This window comes from Anomaloglossus baeobatrachus, chromosome 6, assembly GCF_048569485.1.
Source record: "Anomaloglossus baeobatrachus isolate aAnoBae1 chromosome 6, aAnoBae1.hap1, whole genome shotgun sequence".
In the NCBI taxonomy this organism is placed as follows: domain Eukaryota; kingdom Metazoa; phylum Chordata; class Amphibia; order Anura; family Aromobatidae; genus Anomaloglossus; species Anomaloglossus baeobatrachus.
In genome coordinates, this window is record NC_134358.1 from 35408595 (window position 1) to 35431420 (window position 22826).

General features: G+C 40.5%; 1 protein-coding gene across 3 annotated transcripts in view; it reads left to right on the plus strand.

The window, feature by feature from the left end:
• KCNQ3 (potassium voltage-gated channel subfamily Q member 3) overlaps positions 1-18711 on the plus strand; it is a 289722-nt gene extending 271011 nt beyond the window's left edge. For all 3 annotated transcript variants that reach the window (XM_075352849.1, XM_075352850.1, XM_075352852.1), the window contains 6 exons: positions 1664-1866; positions 3607-3709; positions 11131-11262; positions 12991-13101; positions 13679-13757; positions 16487-18711. In XM_075352849.1, the coding sequence (XP_075208964.1) occupies positions 1664-1866; positions 3607-3709; positions 11131-11262; positions 12991-13101; positions 13679-13757; positions 16487-17209 (1351 nt within the window). In that variant the 3' untranslated portion in view covers positions 17210-18711. The remainder of the gene's footprint in view (positions 1-1663; positions 1867-3606; positions 3710-11130; positions 11263-12990; positions 13102-13678; positions 13758-16486) is intronic.
• Positions 18712-22826: the final 4115 nt, after the last annotated feature.

Here is a 22826-nt window from a genome sequence, read left to right on the forward strand (position 1 = left end):
CCATAATGTCGGTACGATGTCGTTCCTCGTTCCTGCGGCAGCACACATCGCTGTGTGTGAAGCCTCAGGAGCGAGGAACATCTCCTTACCTGCCTCCCGCAGCTCACGCCGGCTATGCAGAAAGAAGAAGGTGGGCGGGATGTTTACGTCCCGCTCATCTCCGCCCCTCCGCTTCTATTGGCCGCCTGCCGTGTGACGTCGCTGTGACGCTGCACGACCCGCCCCCTTAGGAAGGAGGCGGGTCGCCGGCCAGAGCGACGTCGCAGGGCAGGTATGTGCCGTGTGAAGCCGCCGTAGCGATAATGTTCGCTACGGTAGCTATCACAAGATATCATTTCTGCGACGGGGGCGGGTACTATCGCGCTCGGCATCGCAAGCATCGGCTTGCGATGTCGCAGTGTGCAAAATAACCCTTTGCAAATCGTAGCCAGGGGTCAGGAGCCGGGATGTCATGTATACAGCAGAAGGGAGAGAAGGATCCGAGATCAGGAACAAGGATACAGGTCAGAGGCCGGGGAGTCAAAGTAGCGTACAGGGGTGGAGAATACACAGGTCGGGACCAGGGTCTGTCTGACAGGACTGGGACTACAACTACAGACAGGAATGGGGAATCAGGAAATGAAGCACGGACGAACAGAGGAGGGCACGGGTCAGGACAAGGTACCTGGGAGTCAGGACAGATCAGGTTAACTCACGGGAGCCAGGCACGCATGCTGCAGAGCAGGAACTATTACTGGCATTGTTCCAGAGGTGCAGCACCAGGATATAGTGGCCTGTATTCCAGAACGAGGCAGAATGACCCATGACCTGAAACCCTGAGATGGAATACCAGCAATGGCTCAGCGGCAGTTGAGCCAGGCATGGATAATTAAATAAATATTCAAGATGGGAATACCTCTTTTTCTCAATCAACCTCTAAAGATATTGACATTACTCTACTCATCCTGTTTCACTTTATACAGCAAATCTGACAAATAATCTCCAGGAAACAGGTAAATTGGGTTGCTTCAATGGCCCGTTGGGAATATCTCTTTATCTCAATCATCCTCTAAAGATCATGAAATTACTCTGCTCATCCTGTTCCAGTCTATGCAGCAAAGCTGACACATAATTTCTAGTAAACAGATAAATTGGGTTGCTTCAATGGCCCGTTGGGAATATCTCTTTATCTCAATCATCCTCTAAAGATCATGAAATGACTCTGCTCATCCTGCCTGTTCCAGTCTATACAGCAAAGCTGACACATAATTTCTAGTAAACAGATAAATTGGATTGCTTCAATGGCCAGCTGGGAATACCTTTTTATGTAACTCATCTTCTAAAGATAATGAAACTACTCTGCTCATCTTGCTCCAGTCTATACGGCAAAGCTCACACATAATTTCCAGGAAACAGGTAATGTAGGTCCTTCAATGGCCAGCATGAAATCATCACTTGGAAAGAAAATGAATGGGGCAAATCTAAAGTTTAAGTAAGAAACATAATATAAACAACAGACCTATTTACGTAAAACATATTAAAAAAAATCCTGCCTGTTTAAGTGGTTTTTTTAAAAAATTATGGGCCATGATGCACTGAGGTGGATGCAAACTAATGAAAATTTACCCATTTCTGTAAAAAGTGACACTGTCTAGTCTAATATTCATATTTTATTTTTTTTCAGTCAAAGGTGGAGCCTGTTAGATCGGGTACGGCTATCCAACCCACGAGGGAACAGCCCAAAAGGAAAAACATTTTCTCCGCTGAACACTGAAGGTGCAGAAGAAAGTCCCTCGAAAGAGCCAAAAAACATTGCCCTTAGTAATAAGGAGCGATTCCGCACTGCGTTGAGGATGAAGGCTTATGCTTTTTGGCAAAGCTCGGAAGGTAAAATTCCAAAAATTACATTTTGGCTTTATTTTTTTAACATCTAAAATAAATTTTCAACTATTTTAGGGACTGCCAAGATCACGCAGTGTTAGAGGTTTATCATTCCAACTAGTCATGGGCGGACTCGCAGATACCCGGGATCGGCAGGTCCAACTGGGTTAAAAAAAAACATGTCCAGGGCTTGAATTGATCCCAGATCCCTCCAGAGGGGGATTATAATAAACAAGCATCCGAGCGGCTCTTACACTACTTCGGGGGCTGCTCATTATCCTTCATACATATTCACTGCTTCCTCCGCCCACCAGCAGTCCTGGAGTCTTTGGTTGGTTGCAGTCAGATGCGCCTCCTCGCCCTGTGCGACAGCTTGTCTGACTGCAATCAATCAGAGGAGCTGTGCAAGCATCTCTATTGCTGTAAAAATAAATTAATAAAAAAATTGGTGTAGGGTCCCCCTGTGTTATGATACCCAGCACAGATAAAGTATACGGCTACTTACAGCAGCCTCCAGCAATGCACTTATGTTGGCTGTATAGCAAAGGGTTTTTTTTTAAAATATTTAAATAAATAATTTAAATAAAACGGCACGTGGTCTCCCCAATTTTGATACCCAGCCATGATCATGATAAAGCCAACAGCTGGGAGCTGGGGTTTTTTTCAGGCTGGGGAAGCCCATGGTTATTGGAGCCTCCCCAGTCTAAAAATAGCGACCCACAGCCTCCCAGGATGTCACATCCATTAGATGCGACAATCCCGAAACTTTACATGGCTCACTGTAATTGCCTTGGTGTAGTGACAATCGGGGTAATAAGGGGTTAATAACAGCTCATAGCTGCCAGTAAGCCCTAGATTAGTAATGGAAGGCGTCTATGAGACCCCCCCCCATTACTAATCTGTAAGTGAAAAGAAATAAACACAAATAATTAAAAATTCCTTTATTTAAAATAAAATACTAAAAAATCTACTATCTTTCACAACTTTATTAACTCCCAAAACACCCTGGTCCAACGTAAACCACATGAGGTCCCACAATGGTTCTCTGCTGCATCTGATGTGACAGCGTGCAGCCATAGAACATGACCACCAACTGTGAGCTTTAGGCAGAAACTGAGTTTTTTTGTGGTCACAGCTTTAGGTTCACACGGTCCTCCACCTGTGATCGCAGGTAACCTCACCTGAGGTCACTCAGTTCAATGAGGTCACTTGAGGACCGGCGCTTGGGTACTTTTGAACCCATGTAGATCCGGACTTTTACAGTCCGAGTCTGCCCATCGCTAATCCCAATATATGAGCATTTTATGGCTGTTAAAAAACCTGAAAAATGAGATGTTTTGGGTCGAAATAAGACAATACTGCTGGCATCTTGTTATGTTTTTTGCCTTGTATAGTAAATTTGCCAGGCTGGCCTTAGACGTACAAAGGGAAAAGAATGAAAACCCAGCAGAGGAGATGCCTAATACATTGAGTACTGACAGCAGGAACAATAGACAGCATTTTGTGCACCCAAACACCGTGACCTTCTATTGCCGGACACCACAGGACTTTATGTCAACTGTGACAACATCTTTATACATGCACACGCCAAACATATTCACATTAAAAAATAAATGTGCATGAAAGTAAATACATGATAGAATGTGAAAACATACAGTCTTCGAAAAAACAAATTCCCATGTGGTGAGGTTGAATTTTTTTTTCCTTTACAAATACGACTTGATAATTCTCTTATCCGCTCTGTAGATGCTGGAACAGCGGGAGATCCCATGGCTGACGGTGGTTACAGTAATGAGTTCCTGCTGGAAGATTTAATCCCTACGATAAAAGTGGCCATCCATGCTTCTAGGTATTCTGGAAATCCGTTCTATTATCTTGTATGAATATGAAGGGGGGGAGACCAGCGTGAGATCCGTCCCCCGTACTTGTAAATTATTCTATGTATATAATGGGTTTCCTGGAAATCTCCCTGTCCCTTATGTCTGAATATATTCCTTGTTATTTTAAAAATGTGTGTTGTAGTGCCGAAGATAAAGGGCGCAAGATATGAATTTTGCATTACTAGAGTTGTACGTGGAAGAAGATAACTGATTAGAGTTGAGCGGATCGGTCATAATCCGGGTCCGGCGGATCCGGATGGGGTTGCCGCCGAAGTCCGGATCCGATACGGAATCCGCGGCCATGTAAATCAATGGGGAGCCGGATCCGGGACGAGAGAGTGAGAGTGAGAGAGTGAGAGAGTGAGAGAGTGAGAGAGTGAGAGAGTGAGAGTGTGAGAGAGAGAGAGAGTGAGAGTGTGAGAGTGTGAGAGTGAGAGTGTGAGAGTGTGAGAGTGTGAGAGTGTGAGAGTGAGAGTGTGAGAGAGTGAGAGAGTGAGAGAGTGAGAGAGTGAGAGAGTGAGAGTGAGAGTGTGAGAGTGAGAGAGTGAGAGAGTGAGAGAGTGAGAGAGTGAGAGTGAATGAGAGAGTGAGAGAATGAGAGAGTGAGAGAGTGAGAGAGTGAGAGAGTGAGAGTGTGAGAGAGTGAGAGAGTGAGAGAGTGAGAGAGTGAGAGTGTGAGAGAGTGAGAGAGTGAGAGAGTGAGAGTGTGAGAGTGTGAGAGTGAGAGAGTGAGAGAGTGAGAGAGTGAGAGAGTGAGAGTGTGAGAGAATGAGAGAGTGAGAGAATGAGAGAGTGAGAGTGTGAGTGAGAGTGAGAGTGTGAGTGTGAGTGAGAGTGTGAGAGAGTGTGAGTGTGTGAGTGTGTGAGTGTGTGAGTGTGTGAGTGTGTGAGTGTGTGAGAAAAAAAAAAAAACGGATCGTGCACCCCGAATCCCGGGTACTGGTCGGACTCGGATCGGGTGCTCAAACCGTGTGGATCCGGATTTTGCGGATCCGGGTCCGCTCAACACTATAACTGATATTACTACTACTCCGATGATACTGTATATGGAGCACAGGATTCAGTCTCGCCACAGCCAAAAATCCAAAGGAAAAAACGGGAGGGATCCGGCTCTTAAACATGCGATTTTCTTATATGCAGATCATCGCCGCATGGGTAGCGTATCCATCAACGCATTTCAAGTGCGTATGGCACTCTTAAAGGGAACCTGTCACCAGATTTTTCCCTTATAAGCTGAGGCCACAACCAGTGAGCCCTTATATACAACATTCCAGAATACTGTATATATGTGCCCAGGCCGCTTGGTTGTGGAGGCACCAAGACAGATTGGAGAGTGATTTCCAATGTGCAGTTTGGAAATAACCCACAAGAGGGCGATAGAGTAGTCAGCAAGCTGGGTCTGCAACAGGAGGTCTCGTGAATGGTACAGGAGTAAGCAAATCGTAGCCAGGGGTCAGGAATACTGTGTATATATACTGTATATATGAGCCAGGTTGCTCTGTATAACATAAAAAAACTCTTTATAGTACTCACCTAGGGGGTGGTGTGGTCCGATGGGTGTCGCTGCTCTCGGTCTGGCGCCTCCTCTCTTCTTGAGATCACCGTCCTCCATCCCAGCCCCGTTTGGATGATGCGTCCTACGTCATCCATACAGAAGCCTCCATTGCGCTTCTGTACATGCACACTTTGATCTGCCCGGCTGAGGACAGAGCAAAGTATTGTAATGCGCAGGCGCGGGGAAAGGTCAAAGACTGCTTGCGCATGTGCACTACAGTAATTGGAGTGCGCATCAAAGTGTGCATGCGCAGGAGCACAATTGAGGCCTTTCTGTGAATGATGCAGGACGCGTCATGCACACGGGGCTGGGCAGGACGACGGTGATTGCACAAGAAGAGAGGAGGCGCCGGACCGAGAGCAGCAACACCCATCAGACCGGACCGGCCCTAGGTGAGTATTATAAAGGTGTGTTTTACGTTCTACAGATTGGCCTTGGCTCTTATATACAGTATTCTGGAATGTAGTATATAGGGGCTCACTGGTGGTGGCCACAGCTCAAAAGGGAAAACGCTGGTGACAGGTTCTGTCATGCAGTGTTTGGTTCCACACTCACAGGGTGCCGCTATGGTGTCAGACTCTGTTGAGATTGTAGCGTCTGCTAGGCAACCTGAGGTCTTCTAGTTGCACAGCTTGAGCCGGGCGTCGGCTGATTCATTTCCATTACTCCCCAGCCCTGCAAGAGTTAGTTCTTGTGGATTTGTGTGCGGCTCCTAGGAGCAGGTTGCTAATTACCACCCAGAGCTGTCTCTGTCCTGTTTAAGGTATGTGAGCCTGTGGTTCTGAGCTGATAATAGCTTCAGCATAGCTCCAGTGATGGTGATCCAGTCTTTGGTGATCTGTAGTTGCTATTTTGACTGGTAGTTCCCCTGTCATGCGTTTACTTATTTCTTTTACTTTATTCTCCTGTACACATTTTGCCTCTCGTTTGTTTTTGAGTGCAGTGTGTTCCACTATTGGTTCTCCCTTGTTAGTGTAGTTTCTGTGTGGTTTTGTTACTGTGTGTCCGGCCCGACCCAAGGATGGGGGGAAGGGGGAGTAAGATCAGGGCTCGGACAGGAGTCAGGGTCATGCTGGGGGCTCAGACCTTGCTACCATCAAGCCTACCTCTGAGATAAGGAATAGGTTCCATTTAATCATGATTTGAAGTCGAGCCAAGTAACAAACATTAAGTAGATTCTAAACAGATGAACACACCAGAAAGATAATTAAGGAATTAACCGGATAGGTGACGCAAAACCTCATGCTAATTTGTAACAAAAGCACGTAAATAATGCTTCATTATAGGTGTGTGCAAAACATACAAAGTGCAAAATATACAAAATATATAAGAATATAAGTATGATAAAACAATACTTGTTGGGAGACAGAAGGAATCACAATTATATGTACCGTATACAATATTTTAATTTGCTGAAGAAAATTCTAAATCCTATTTGAGGGAATATGAATAAATGATTTATGCTCTGTTGATTCATTTGATAACATAAAAATCACAAGTGAATTTGATATATAAGCGGATAAATTCATTAGAATATTAAATTATATTGTAATTAATTGTATCCATTAAATTTATACATAGAGAATCCTTGTTTTTAATAGTGAAAATAACCAATTACGGTATTATATGTCTGTTTCTATGTAAATGTTTTGAGATGTTTTAAACAATTCTGTCTTTTCTGACATGTAATGGTTTAATGAAAAGGAGTAATGGAGTACCGTATATAATAATCTATCACAGATCTGCTAAAAAAGTGGCATAAATTTCAGAATCACAGTAATCCAAAAACATGAGAGAGAAAATTTGGCCGATGACGGGGCTAAGATCAGTAACAGAAATGATCTAATATACCAAATGGATCATCAAAGTCTAAATTTAGTAATATCAATTACACCTGCTCTGAAAGAGCATCAAAATCTAGAGATGCAACACTAATTCTCAACAAGCAGAGAAGTTCTGACCCGAGAAAGCACTAAACAGACACTACTCCCTATGTGCTACAAAGTAGTAATAATACTGCCTGTATTTCCAAGGATATAACTACTAGAATACTGCCCCTATATACTACCATAGAACTACTATAATACTGCTCCTACATACAAGAATATAACTACTATAATACTGCCCCTATGTACAACAATATAACTACTATAATACTGCCCCCTATGTACAAGAATATAACTACTATAATAATGCCCCTATGTACAAGAATATAACTACTATAATACTGCCCCTATGTACAAGAATATAACTACTATAATACTGCCCCTATGTACAAGTATATAACTACCATAATACTGCCCCCTATGTACAAGAATACAACTACTATAATTCTGCCCCTGTGTACAAGAATATAACTACTATAACACTGCTCCTATGTACAAGAATATAACTACTATAATACTGCCCCTATGTACAAGAATATAACTACCATAATACTGCCCCTATGTTCAAGAATATAACTACTATAATACTGCTCCTATGTACAAGAATATAACTACTATAATAGTGCCCATATGTACAAGAATATAACTACTATAATACTGCCTCTATGTACAAGAATATAACTACTATAATACTGCTCCTATGTACAAGAATATAACTACTATAATACTGCCCCTATGTACAAGAATATAACTACTATAATACTGCCCCTATATACAAGAATATAACTACTATAATACTGCCCCTATGTACAAGAATATAACTACTATAATACTGCTCCTATGTACAAGAATATAACTATTATAATACTGCCTCCTATGTACAAGAATATAACTACTATAACACTGCTCCTATGTACAAGAATATAACTACTATAATACTGCTCCTATGTACAAGAATATAACTACTATAATACTGCACCTATATACAAGAATATAACTACTATAATACTGCCCCTATGTACAAGCATATAACTACTATAATACTGCCCCTATGTACAAGAATATAACTACTATAATACTGCCCCTATGTACAAGAATATAACTACTATAATACTGCCCCTATGTACAAGATTATAACTACTATAATACTGCCCCTATGTACAAGATTATAACTACTATAATACTGCCCCTATGTACAAGAATATAACTACTATAATACTGCTCCTATGTACAAGAATATAACTACTATAATACTGCCCCTATATACAAGAATATAACTACTAAAATACTGCCTCCTATGTACAAGAATATAACTACTATAATACTGCTCCTATGTACAAGAATATAACTACTATAATACTGCTCCTATGTGCAAGATTATAACTACTATAATACTGCCCCTATGTACAAGATTATAACTACTATAACACTGCTCCTATGTACAAGAATATAACTACTATAATACTGCCCCTATGTACAAGAATATAACTACTATAATACTGCACCTATATACAAGAATATAACTACTATAATACTGCTCCCTATGTACAAGCATATAACTACTATAATACTGCCCCTATGTACAAGAATATAACTACTATAATACTGCCCCTATGTACAAGAATATAACTACTATAATACTGCCCCTATGTACAAGATTATAACTACTATAATACTGCCCCTATGTACAAGATTATAACTACTATAATACTGCCCCTATGTACAAGAATATAACTACTATAATACTGCTCCTATGTACAAGAATATAACTACTATAATACTGCCCCTATATACAAGAATATAACTACTAAAATACTGCCTCCTATGTACAAGAATATAACTACTATAATACTGCTCCTATGTACAAGAATATAACTACTATAATACTGCTCCTATGTGCAAGATTATAACTACTATAATACTGCCCCTATGTACAAGATTATAACTACTATAACACTGCTCCTATGTACAAGAATATAACTACTATAATACTGCCCCTATGTACAAGAATATAACTACTATAATACTGCACCTATATACAAGAATATAACTACTATAATACTGCTCCCTATGTACAAGCATATAACTACTATAATACTGCCCCTATGTACAAGAATATAACTACTATAATACTGCCCCTATGTACAAGAATATAACTACTATAATACTGCCCCTATGTACAAGAATATAACTACTATAATACTGCCCCCTATGTACAAGAATATAACTACTATAATACTGCCCCTATGTACAAGATTATAACTACTATAATACTGTCCCTATGTACAAGATTATAACTACTATAATACTGCCCCTATGTACAAGAATATAACTACTATAATACTGCCCCTATGTACAAGAATATAACTACTATAATACTGCTCCCTATGTACAAGAATATAACTACTATAATACTGCCCCTATGTACAAGAATATATCTACTATAATACTGCCCCCTATGTACAAGAATATAACTACTATAATACTGTCCCTATGTACAAGAATATAATTACTATAATACTGCCCCTATGTACAAGAATATAACTACTATAATACTGACCCCTATGTACAAGATTATAACTACTATAATACTGCCCCTATGTACAAGAATATAACTACTATAATACTGACCCCTATGTACAAGAATATAACTACTATAATACTGCCCCTATGTACAAGAATATAACTACTATAATACTGCCCCTATGTACAAGAATATAACTACTATAATACTGCCCCTATGTACAAGAATATAACTACTATAATACTGCCCCTATGTACAAGAATATAACTACTATAATACTGCCCCTATGTACAAGAATATAACTACTATAATACTGCCCCCTATGTACAAGAATATAACTACTATAATACTGCCCCTATGTACAAGATTATAACTACTATAATACTGTCCCTATGTACAAGATTATAACTACTATAATACTGCCCCTATGTACAAGAATATAACTACTATAATACTGCCCCTATGTACAAGAATATAACTACTATAATACTGCTCCCTATGTACAAGAATATAACTACTATAATACTGCCCCTATGTACAAGAATATATCTACTATAATACTGCCCCCTATGTACAAGAATATAACTACTATAATACTGTCCCTATGTACAAGAATATAATTACTATAATACTGCCCCTATGTACAAGAATATAACTACTATAATACTGACCCCTATGTACAAGATTATAACTACTATAATACTGCCCCTATGTACAAGAATATAACTACTATAATACTGACCCCTATGTACAAGAATATAACTACTATAATACTGCCCCTATGTACAAGAATATAACTACTATAATACTGCCCCTATGTACAAGAATATAACTACTATAATACTGCCCCTATGTACAAGAATATAACTACTATAATACTGCCCCCTATGTACAAGAATATAACTACTATAATACTGCCCCTATGTACAAGATTATAACTACTATAATACTGCCCCTATGTACAAGATTATAACTACTATAATACTGTCCCTATGTACAAGATTATAACTACTATAATACTGCCCCCTATGTACAAGAATATATCTACTATAATACTGCCCCTATGTACAAGAATATAACTACTATAATACTGCCCCTATGTACAAGAATATAACTACTATAATACTGTCCCTATGTACAAGAATATAACTACTATAATACTGCCCCTATGTACAAGAATATAATTACTATAATACTGCCCCTATGTACAAGAATATAACTAATGTAATACTAACTCCTAGGTAAGTATAATTTATCTATTACATGTAAAAGACGTCATGTTCCTGGTGACCATATCTTGAACTATTGGTCTGATCACACAAGGTTGGGCTGTATATTAGTGTATTTGATGATGAGGTTGTTGGTTGTGCGGTATGTGGGTATGTGATCTTGGTAAAAACTCACCAGTCACTATCTCCCATGTAGGATACTACAATTCCTGTTGCGTAAGAAAAAATTTAAGGAGACGTTGAGGCCTTACGATGTGAAAGATGTTATAGAGCAATATTCTGCGGGCCACCTGGACATGCTCTCCAGAATTAAATACCTCCAGTCAAGGTCAGCCATTGTGCCTGTTTTTGAATTTCCTTTGGTTACATTGTACCATTAATTTTTTTCTTCTCAAAGTTCAATATTCGAATTGGAGCGAACACTTGACTATATACAGCGGGTGAAATAAGTATTGAACACGTCACCAATTATCTAAGTAAATAAAGGTGCCATTGACATGAATTTCTCACCAGATGTTGGTAACAAGCCATCCAATGCACACAAAGAAATAGAAAAACAGATGTCCGTAAATTGTTATATGTAATAATGAGAAACGACACAGGAAAAAAGTATTGAACACCTTAGTGAAATATATTTAATACTTTGTACAAAACACTGTGTTGTTGATGAAGCTTCAAGACACCTCCGGTATGGAGACACTAGTCACCTGCATTGCTCAGGTGGGATTTTGGTCCATTCTTTCACACAATCGCTCTTCACATCCTGCAGGTCCCGGCTCCTTCTATGATCTCTGATCTTTAGTTCCTTCCATACATTTTCTATTGTATTCAGCTCCGGTGACCGGCTCAGCCATTCTAGAAGATTTATTTGCTTTCTTTGATACCAATTGAGTTTCCTTGTCTGAGTGTTTGGGGGTCATTGTTTTGCTGAAATGTCCACCCTCATCTCATCTTTATCATCCTGGTAGATGGCAGCAGATTTCTATCAGGAATGAAATGTGGTCACCTCCACCCTTCAGTGTTGGTATGGTCTATTTGGGGTTATTTGTCTTTTGGCCTCCAAACATGGTGTGTATTATGGCATACAAAGAGTTCAAATTTGGTCTAATCTGACCAGACTATATTCTCCCAGTATTTCACCGACTTGTCTAAAAGTTAAAGAGCAAACTTTAAAAGTGCTTGAGCATGGTTTGTGTTCAGTAATGGACTCTTGTTTGGTGAGCGTGCATCCAGGAGCGTGCATACAGGAGCGTGCATACAGGAGCGTGCATACAGGAGCGTGCATCCAGACCATGAAGGGGGAGTGCATAACATTGTTTTCTTTTAAACAATTGTACCTACTGATTCCAGGTCTTTCTGTAGATTTTCAAAAGTAGTCCTAGACAACTCTTCTGATAATTATTTTCACTCCTCTGTCTGATATATTGTGGGGATGTTCCGGTTGTGGTCACTTTATGGTGAAATTATGTTCTTTCCACTTCAGTATTATGGCCCCAACAGAGCTCACTGAAACCTTCTGTAGTTTAGAAATTCTTCTGTAACCAATGCCTTCTGTATATTTTGCAACAATAATTTTGTGAAGGTCTTGAAACAGCTCACTGGTTTTACCCATCATGAGATGTTTCTTGTGTGGCATCTTGGTAATGAGGCACTTTGTTACAGGCCATCAATTGAACCAGTTGATATTATTTTTCACTAAGTGGAAGGATTACTTCCTAATTACTGATAGATTTCAGCTGGTGTCATGACTTTCCATAACTTTTTTGCTCCTCCTTTTCTCCATGTGTTCAATACTTTTTCCCTTTGCCATTTCCTATTATGATACATCATTTATGGACATCTATGGTTTGATTACCTTGCCTGTATGGACTGGATGGGTTGTTACCGACTGGTCAGATATGTCAGTAACCCCCTTAGAAAATTTGGCAACGTGTTCAATACTTATTTCAACCAGTGTATATATTATTTGTGTGTATGTGTATATATATATATTATATATATATATATATATACTAAAATAATATATAAAATATATTATTTTTTTCATTTTCTTCAGAATAGACATGGTCTTTGCTCCAGGTCCTATTTCAACACCCAAACATAAGAAGTCCCAGAAAGGACCAAGTGGTGGTGGCGGATACGGGTATCCATCCCAACAGTCTCCAAGGTAAAAGTGGTGTCCGGTAAGGACCTGCACATTGTAAAAAATGACTATTTTATGTTAATTTATTTACAGTTAACCAAATATGCAACTTACTATTTATAACACTTTTCCCAAAATATATTCCCAATAAGGCCAAGTAGATATCGCTGGTCACCCTTAATTCCTATTTTTCCATATTGGCACTTCACTTGCCCTTGGTACTAGTTGGTTCAATTTTGTGTTGCCAGAGTTAATTTCCATTGAATATACTATTGGCAAGAACAAGAGCTACAACAAGCTGGAACGTTTTGGAGACCCTTATAGAAGACATTTTTTGGATGTTCTCATGGAGATAGCGAATATGGTTGATACCAAGCCACGCAGGACTCCCACCTCCAAATTTACTGCATTCTTATCCCCAAATTTTTGGGGGGAAAATGTCCCCTATGTTATGGAAATTGGTTGTTGAAGAGTCAAATAAAGACCAGAGCCTTCTGTCTTGAGTAGCAATATTCGGCACCATAATGGGGGTTCAGTAGAGGCTTCGGAAGGAACCACCTTTCCTTTTGTGTTTGTCACTGCTTTGATTTTATCTTTCTAGGCACGAGCCCTATGGGTCCAAAGCTTCAGATTTTGAAGACCAAAGTATGATGGGAAAATTTGTGAAAGTCGAAAGACAGGTATTATATATTGTATCGTGAACATTTCTGATCTGATTCATTTCATTTTATGTTGTGCGTTCCATTTTTGATCAAGTCCTTCTGAATTATTCTGCTTTTATAGGAAAGTGGCTTTACGGGTGGAGCAGGAAGTCATAGCCAAACCTTGGTGACAGAGGGGTCCCAAAAACTGGCCCCCGATACGCCCCTGATCTTCTCAGCTCTGCCCATTTGGGAATTAGTGGAAAAAATTTACATGAAAATGGGAACTTTTCAAAGCAATTTCCTCGAGAATTATGGCAAAATTACTATACGGAATCAGAGCCTGTGTGCCAAACATGAGCCACAATTTTAGCATAAATTTCCGGCACAAAAAAAGCCGACTAACAGGAGGTATAAACCTAGGCCATTCTTTTTGTCTCCATTTTTTTTTTTAAGTAAAAGGCCTTCATTTATTTTTTGAATTTTTTTTTTAGTTTTGTATTGACTTTTTGTTTGCCCTGGCAACTATGACATTTGGCACATTTTTAAATTTTAAATGCCCAGAAAATAAATTTGATTTTCCTCCTCACTTGGGTACGGGTACTGAAAAATTTTCCACATTTTAAAAAAATTTAAAATTATAAATTATCCAAAAATCATTTAAATGATTAAAACCATTCCCACATTGTTAAGCAAACTTAAAAACTATTTAAGACTGAAAAACTAAAGTAAAAATAATGTAAAAGTCATAATGAATGTCTAAAAAACAAAACTTTTGGGACCCAAATTCATCATGTTAAGGTTTTTGTTTTAAGTCACTTTTGTTTATTGTCTCGTGGTATTAGTAGACATTTTAAATAAAGTGTAGAAGAAAAGGACCGCACAATCCATGCGCTAGGTGAGGTTTATTTATTCCAAAAAGTGCAGCGTAAAAGGCAGGATAGGAGCTGAGTGCCGGCTCCTGATGAGGACGACGGCCGTTTCGCGTTGGAACACGCTTCGACTGGTCCATTAGTAGACTTTTTGTGCCAATTTTTTCAAAATAGTCATACATTTTGTGCAAAATCAAAACTTTTTTGTGCAGTTTCCACTAAAACCTCTGAGCAAGAAATTTCAGGTGTACATAAAATCATTCGAGGAAGGGAGGAGGGGGAATATTTGTGCCAAAATTTTACGACTTTTTCAAACATCGCAATCGCCAATATCTGGAAATTCTAAACCTCACCCACAACGACGAACATAAAAAAGTTTTAAACAGATGAACAACTATTAGACTTTTAAAAAGGCCCAAATTAAAGGATGAATAAGGTGCAAATTAAGCACAGTCAAAAAACACCAAAAGTTATGAAGATGAGAAGCTCATATGCATGTCCCGCTCTGGGTGGAGAGTGTCTGAATACACATGAGAAACACTTGTGTTCAGACCAATGGGCAACTGACGCAAGACAAATACCACAAACAAAGGGGGACACCGGGGACGCTATAACAACTGTGGGCCCTAGCGCTAATGAGAAGGATAGGTGGGAAACATCCTCCTACTTCCTAACCAGGCCCTATATAGTTTCCTCAACTGTCACTGAGGAGGAACCTGTGACCCTGAGAAACCCTGTAAATGCCCTGGCTAGTGAGGGATGCTAGCCCAAACTGCTGCACTAATATGACACAAGGGTAAGTAAGACAAATAGGGGAAACAACACCAAAAAGGATAAAGTCCAACTTCAAGAGCATTCCTCAGCAGAACCTTCCACTAAAGGCCGCTTTACACGCTGCGATCTCGCTAGCAAGATCGCTAGCGTGCGTACCCGCCCTCATCGTATGTGCATCACGGGCAAATCGCTGCCCGTGGCGCACAAAATCGCGTGGACCCGTCACACTACTTACCTGCCTAGCGACGTCGCTGTGACTGGCGAACCGCCTCCTTTCTAAGGGGGGCGGTTCGTTCGGCATCACAGCAACGTCTCTAAGCGGCCACCCAATCAAAGCGGAGGGGCGGAGATGAGCGGGAGGAACATCCCACCCACCTCCTTCCTTCCTCATTGCTGGCGGCCACAGGTAAGGTCAGGTTCCTCGTTCCTGCGGTGTCACACATAGCGATGTGTGCTGCCGCAGGAACGACGACCAACATCGTACCTGCAGCAGCAACGATAATTGGGAATAGGGGAGCATGTCAACCATTAGCGATTTTAGACGTGTTTGCGACGATTTTCGATCGCACGTAGGTGTCACACGCAACGACATCGCCAACATGGCCGGATGTGCGCCACGAATTCCGTGACCCGCAGCGTGTAAAGTGGCCTTTAGGCGGCCAGAATACAACTGGATTGTATAATCAGCAAGGATTGCTGGGAAACACACCTAATGAAACCTAAAGGGGCATGGCTACAAAACAGCTGCAGCTGTCATGCCCTGTAATGATCTGCTGGCAACCAAACTGACATTAACTCATTAAGCAACAAAAGAAAAGATACTTCAATGAGAAGCTTCAGTCACTAGTCTCTAAAAAACAGGGAGACGACTGTGACAATGCAATAATGAATCGAGCAGCTACTAAAAAAAAAGAATGATGAATCGGGTCCTTTATCTAAAATTTGTTTTGTAAATATCAGATGTCCTCATAATAGAATAAGGAACGTAATGGTAATTTTCTTCTGCAGAATTATAGCTTGATCGACCATTTCTAGAACTGAAATACGGTAAGTTTTTGGATTCTTTATTACATCCTTGTTTGATGACCTTATTTTGTCTCTTTTGATTTTTTTTCTGCCCAGGTCCAGGATATGGAAAAGAAATTAGACTTTTTGGTTGACATGCATATGCAGCATATGGACCAACTTCAGGTCCAGGTAACGGAGTATTACCCCCTTCGAGAGTCCCAAGTGGAAGAGGATGGCGAGGAGAACCGATATTCCGATGTTGGTAGGGTTGTTTATAATTATACAGAGTCCTGCACTCATGGGAATCCCTATGACATGCATCAAGTTTCTTTTAACAAGTTGGATCAGTATGGATTTTTCGAGAACTACCCGGTGGAATTTACTGCACCCATGCCTTTTAATGGTGAAAACTGTTCTAGAAGGAGCATGACCTCCTCACCAAATTATACCGAAAGGCCAACAGTTTTGCCCATTCAGACTTTGATAGACACTCGGGTCAACTTTCGACACGAAAGAGAAATCTCAAGCCCGTATGCCGATAGGGACTCCCCGATCCATAGAAGAAGTTTCAACAGAGATAGCGACACCCCTCTATCTCTCCTCTCGGTCAACCACGATGAACTTCAGAGGTCTCCAAGTGGTTTCAGTATCTCTCAAGAAAAAGAAGACTTTAACTTTGGCCCCAATGGCTCGACGTGGATGAGAGAGAAACGTTACTTAGCGGAGGGTGAAACGGATACAGATACGGACCCATTCACACCTAGCGGACCCATGACCTTGTCGTCAACGGGAGATGGTATCTCAGATTCGGCATGGACACCTTCGAAACCTGTTTAAATTTGGGAGGTTCTTGGGGGAGGGGGAAAATTACCTTTTTTTTCGTACAATGTGCTAATTCTTTGTACAAGTCACCATACACTTTCCAAAGTTGAAAACAAAATGAGGAAGACACCACTAATGGCTATATATGATGCATGTTTAACTTTGTAGTCACGGCATCATCTCACATCACTTTTATTTCGTTGGTCTTCACGAAAATGAAACAGCATTTTTAGATTCCGGCATGACTTGCATGTGTTTACATGATATAAGTGTAAAAGAAAAAAAATTCTCTATTTTCTATTTTGTAACGATGTGGCACATACCTTTACCCATGGGTGGATCTATGCAGAAGGAAACTCCGATGAGAGCGTCCATTCTTCATCATTACTAACATGAGATTTTTCTTGTCATTGACACATACAGACAACTTTAGCTTATTCTCTCGCTCATGCGCCCTCCTAAAACTTTGATCTAACACTTTGGTGGGGTTTTTTGTTGTTTTTTTTTTATTTTGTCAATTACCATAATTTTGTAATTTTTCACTTTACGCACAGTCTAATTTTTGGACCGAAAGCCAGTATTCGGGAGATCGGAATTGCCCAATATTTTGCAGAAGTTCTCCCGATTTCTTGGGAGATCTCTTTTCAGAACATTCTTAAGGGATAGGTAGACTTTTGCAATCTTTATTTTTCAATCCTGAAGCATTTTTGAAAATAAGCAGACCTATATTTTTCAATTTTAGGACAATTTTGGTGACGGGTAAATAGTAAAATATGGGGGTTCTAGATATTCGTAAGGATTTAAGTTTTGCCCCGAAAAATGCGCTAGGGCTTATTTTTGGGGTAGGGCTTATTCTCGAGGACACATGGTTGGGGGAAAGTTTACTCCCCCAAAAATGCAGATCCTCCTTCCCAGGAGAATCATACATACCAGACCCTGGGCGTTTGTGTGACTCCCAGGTCCTCCTTTGATCTTCGGTGGGTGCTCCCAGCAGGTATGCTGCACGCAGTCCTCCCCTTCTTCTGGTCGACACTCACATACATCAGATCACGTACACACACTCATGCACACATCAGATCACACACACATTAGATCGCACACATACATACAACATCCGGCAATACCGATTGTGTTTCCGGCCACTAGAGGAACCTGGGATGCAGTGCAGTGAAGAGCGAGGACCTACAGTAGAATGTATAGACAACCTGTGGTGGAACGCATCAATGTGTTCCACCACAGGTCCGGCATGCGATCCACTGCAGGTCTTCCCAATCGGGGTCTGGTGAGTATGATTTTGGGGTCTTTTGTCTTTTCTTTTGGGGGTGTCTGCTTTCTATAATGAAGTGTCATGCAGTATCTTTAATTTTTTTAGCTGCATGGACACTTCATTATTGAACCTTGACTAGGTCTTATTTTTGGATTAGGGCTTATATTGACCATTATGCCAAAAGTGCTGAAAATTTCTGCTAGGGCTTATTTTCAGGGTAGGTCTTTTTTCGGGAAAACACAGTATCTAATACTATTCCAGTATTCGTAATGAATAACAAACCTAATGCAAGTAAAGGGGGAACCTGAGCATTTTTCTTGAAGATTTCTCAGAAAAGTGCTTGGGTTCCCCCATTGACTTGCATTAGGTTCATTATTCATGACGAATACTGGAATACTACTGTATGTATTTGTTACGAATAATCCAAATCTGAATATCTTACTATTCATTGATCAGTAGACAAGTTATAAAGTTTTTCTTTTTTTTTTTTCATTTTAGATGCATTAGAGGAAACAGTTATTGCAAAAGTTTACATACCTCAAACACTAAATATATAACATGGATGTAATTTGAGGGGTTTTCTACTACTCTTATAGGATAGATCAGCAGATAGATAGAGAAGCTGTTATCAGCTCTGGTAGCGGTTGGATGTAAGCACAGTGCACCACAGCGCCATACATTGTTTAGTGGCCGCGGCTGGTACTGCAGCTCAGTTTCTGAAAATGGTAGCTGATCTGCAGCACTTGGCAGCTGAAATCAAAGTGCGGATATTGACCTCTCATGATCTAGTATTGATGACCAGGTATTCACCCAGTATTGATGACCTATAGGTCATTATAAAAGTAGAGGTCAACCCCTATAAAAGTGCAAAATAAAGGAAATATACAGTAGGGGGAATATTACTTTTGACTAGAAGATGCATAGATTAATTTACCATAAAAAACAATAGTCTGGATCATTTTGTCCAGCAGATTGGATTCTGGTCCAATTAATCAATCAATCGTCATACATGCAGCCCAATTTAATTGTGTCCATCATATGGAGAAACCAATGAATATTGTGACTAAGCCATATGTAGTAACGGCCCCATCTTTAGGTGAACGGTGTCATTTTTTTGAAGGGTGTGAAGACTTTCTTCAGGTCCTTTTTCAGGACTCCACTAGGGGGCGCTGTGTACAACTCACAATGTTTTCTTCTTTATTTTTAGACTCTTCATCATTCCAATATACCAAAAAAAAAGCACTAGATATAGATTTATTTTAGAACGAGAAATCCATTTACATTTATTTAAAAAATAATATATAAATATGCCATGTTGGAAAAGTTTTTATTCATATTCTGAAAAAATATTTTCATTGAGAGTTAAAGTTTACAAAATTAAAGGGGACCTTTATTTTTTTTGTAAAGATATTGGAATGAGCCAATCAATGTAATTGTTACAGTGTATAATGATACAGCAGGCGCCAAGACAATATATCAGCCGACACAGGCCAATTCAACACTGTTGAAGGCATCGACATTTGATCGAGGGTCCAGTGACTGCACTGATCATGGGTCACACAATCTGGCTGGGTGTCAGCACGTCCGAAATCCCCAGTCATCTGGTCGACATACACCCAAAATTATCAATGATTAGAATGATTAGGACATCTCCTCTCAATGCTATGATTTACTCATTGTATTTTATTTCACGCCGACTAGGCGCTTCCACGGGTCCACTTCAGTCCAAGATTTATTGTTCAAAATAAAGTAACATGAACAAATAAAAGCAAGGGAGGAGGAGCGGTGAGGGACAGCTCAACGGACGACGGCCATTTCACGCCGACTAGGCGCTTCCACTTGAAGTGGACCCGTGGAAGCGCCTAGTCGGCGTGAAACGGCCGTCGTCCGTTGAGCTCTCCCTCACCGCTCCTCCTCCCTTGCTTTTATTTGTTCATGTTACTTTATTTTGAACAATAAATCTTGGGCTGAAGACTGAGTGCCCCGTGACTTCTACCTTTTTTGGAATCTGCATCTAATCCTGGGACTACACACGGAGTGAGCACTGCCCGTCCCAACAAGACATAGACTCCACAGGATCTCTGTAAGTACACCTCCTTCTGTTTGCAGTGTGGTGCCGCCATCTAGTGCATTTTCTTTTTTCCTTGCTGAACGATACAATACACATACAGTACATATATATTTTCCATACAGTACACATTGGATATATACAGTGCACACACAGTATACCCTATAACAGAGCTGGGATCTACATTCCCTTTACTGTTGACTAGTTCCTTGGGTATCTCCTCTCTTCGGATCCAATGACTCTTTTTCTGGCCCATTGTCCTTCTGACCGGGATAAGTTATCAAAAGGCAGCTTCTTCACCAGTCGAATGCGCTGGACGCCACAGGAGCTGGGTTATGATGATGTATTTCACCCAGAGGAGCGCCAATTAGGTCAGGAGGTGCTCATCCAGGATGTCCGCTCTTCTGCAGATGGTGTAACGGAGTGACTTAGGTAAACCCAGGGGAGCCTGTACTGGCCCTAAAGCTGGGGCCCCTGCGCTCACCCTAACCCTGGAGGTATACTTGATGGTAGGGAGGTCCAGGTCACCACCCTAGGCCCTATCTCTTGTCCTCGTCCCTGATGTTATGACCCCCCTCCACAACCCACCACTCGGGGGAAATGGGCAAGAACAGGAGTCAACACCCCACCAACAAATATGGACAGACAAGGGCAACAACAAAACCTACTCATACACACGGCAAGCACACACAAAGGAGCCACAAAAGGTGCACGAGGGGAGACAACATAAAAGGGGGGAATCAACAGACTACTGGGGAACTTCCAAACCAAAACAAACAACCCTGAGAATGCTGCAGCAACGTACCAATGCTGCAGCCAACAGAACAAGTGAAAGAAAGTATCAACACAGCTCCTTCCACCTCCTGGCCAAGCTTCCTAATGATAGAAAATAACCAGCACCCTCTGGTGGAAGTAGAGGGTATTTATAGAACCTGGGCGTGTTCCCAACCGGAAACACCTGACCAGGAGTCAGGAGCAGCTGGAATTAACCCTTTCCTCCCCAAAGGAATGGGAATCCATTTCATCTGCAGAGTCCCACAAGACAAAGTGAGACTCTGACAAAGAACATGTCACCAAACTCCGCAACGGGGAAAGTCCGTGACAGATGGATGAGCCACCTCCTTGACTCTTTGGTGGTAGAGCGAATACCGAACACAATCTACACAATATAATCCTGCGGTTTAGGAAGGAAGGCACCATATTTTTTGACTCTCATACAAACCCACTCCAGCCGCCATGCTCATGACTCATGCATGCCAATAATAACCCGAATATTTCGGGCTTTGCCTATTAATGATAAACGTTGTTAAGGTGATGTCCATCTTTTACCACCCGTCGTCACCTTGGTTCATCTCACCATCCCACGTCTTCAAATCCTTCATCAAACCTTATCTGTTCTTCTTATCGTCATGTTCCGGATTTCTAGGAATAATCTAAAAAACAATACAAAAACCTTTTTTAAAACTTTACTTCCCGTGTTCCATATTCTTAAAGGAGTAGCGCCCCAATTTAAAATGTCATTGCGGTATTTTTTTGGGCAAATTCTTTCCTCTTTATTGTATTTTTTTCTTATTTTATGTAAAGATTCTTCTACTTTTATGACCGATTTATTACTGTTTTAATTATTCTGTACATTTCAGCATTTTCCGTTGATTTTTTTTGTATTTTTGTGAGTTTTATGCTTTTTTTTTTTCTGTGCTGAAGGTGAAATGTGTTTTTTTCAAGGTTCATAAACCAAAGGTCTCCGAACCGCGGCTTGGTCATCATTGGCCACGCGGCCGGTTTTCTTCTCTGCGATGTCTTTGGTTTTTTGACATGAGACTCTTAGATACATTCCAGATAACCTCAGGGCATTTACTTGATATGGGTGAAGGTCGTGGACGCTCCTAGACTATCTATGCTGATACTAGAAAACTGCCACCATGTCAGTGCACACCGTTCACAGTGTCACGAAATATCTCACAACGACGACGAAACTCCACAAACGTATCATAGAAAACCTTATCAACATTCGTGTGGACGTAGCTTTAGTAATCACTTCCTGACTTCTTAGGATCTAAATTGGGATATATTATTTTTACTTTTCTTTACTAAGGCATAAAATATGTTATATTACTTTTCCTATTTTGAGTTATACTTCAGAGCTGCATTCACAATTCTGCTCTTGCCCAAAGACACACCCTAGCTCCAATATTGTTTCAACAGTGTTTTTAGATCATCTTTATAAAAACTGAACAAGCAAGGATAAGCTGAAAGATTTCAGCTCAGAAAATTGAAGAATTGTGAGTGCAGCTCTG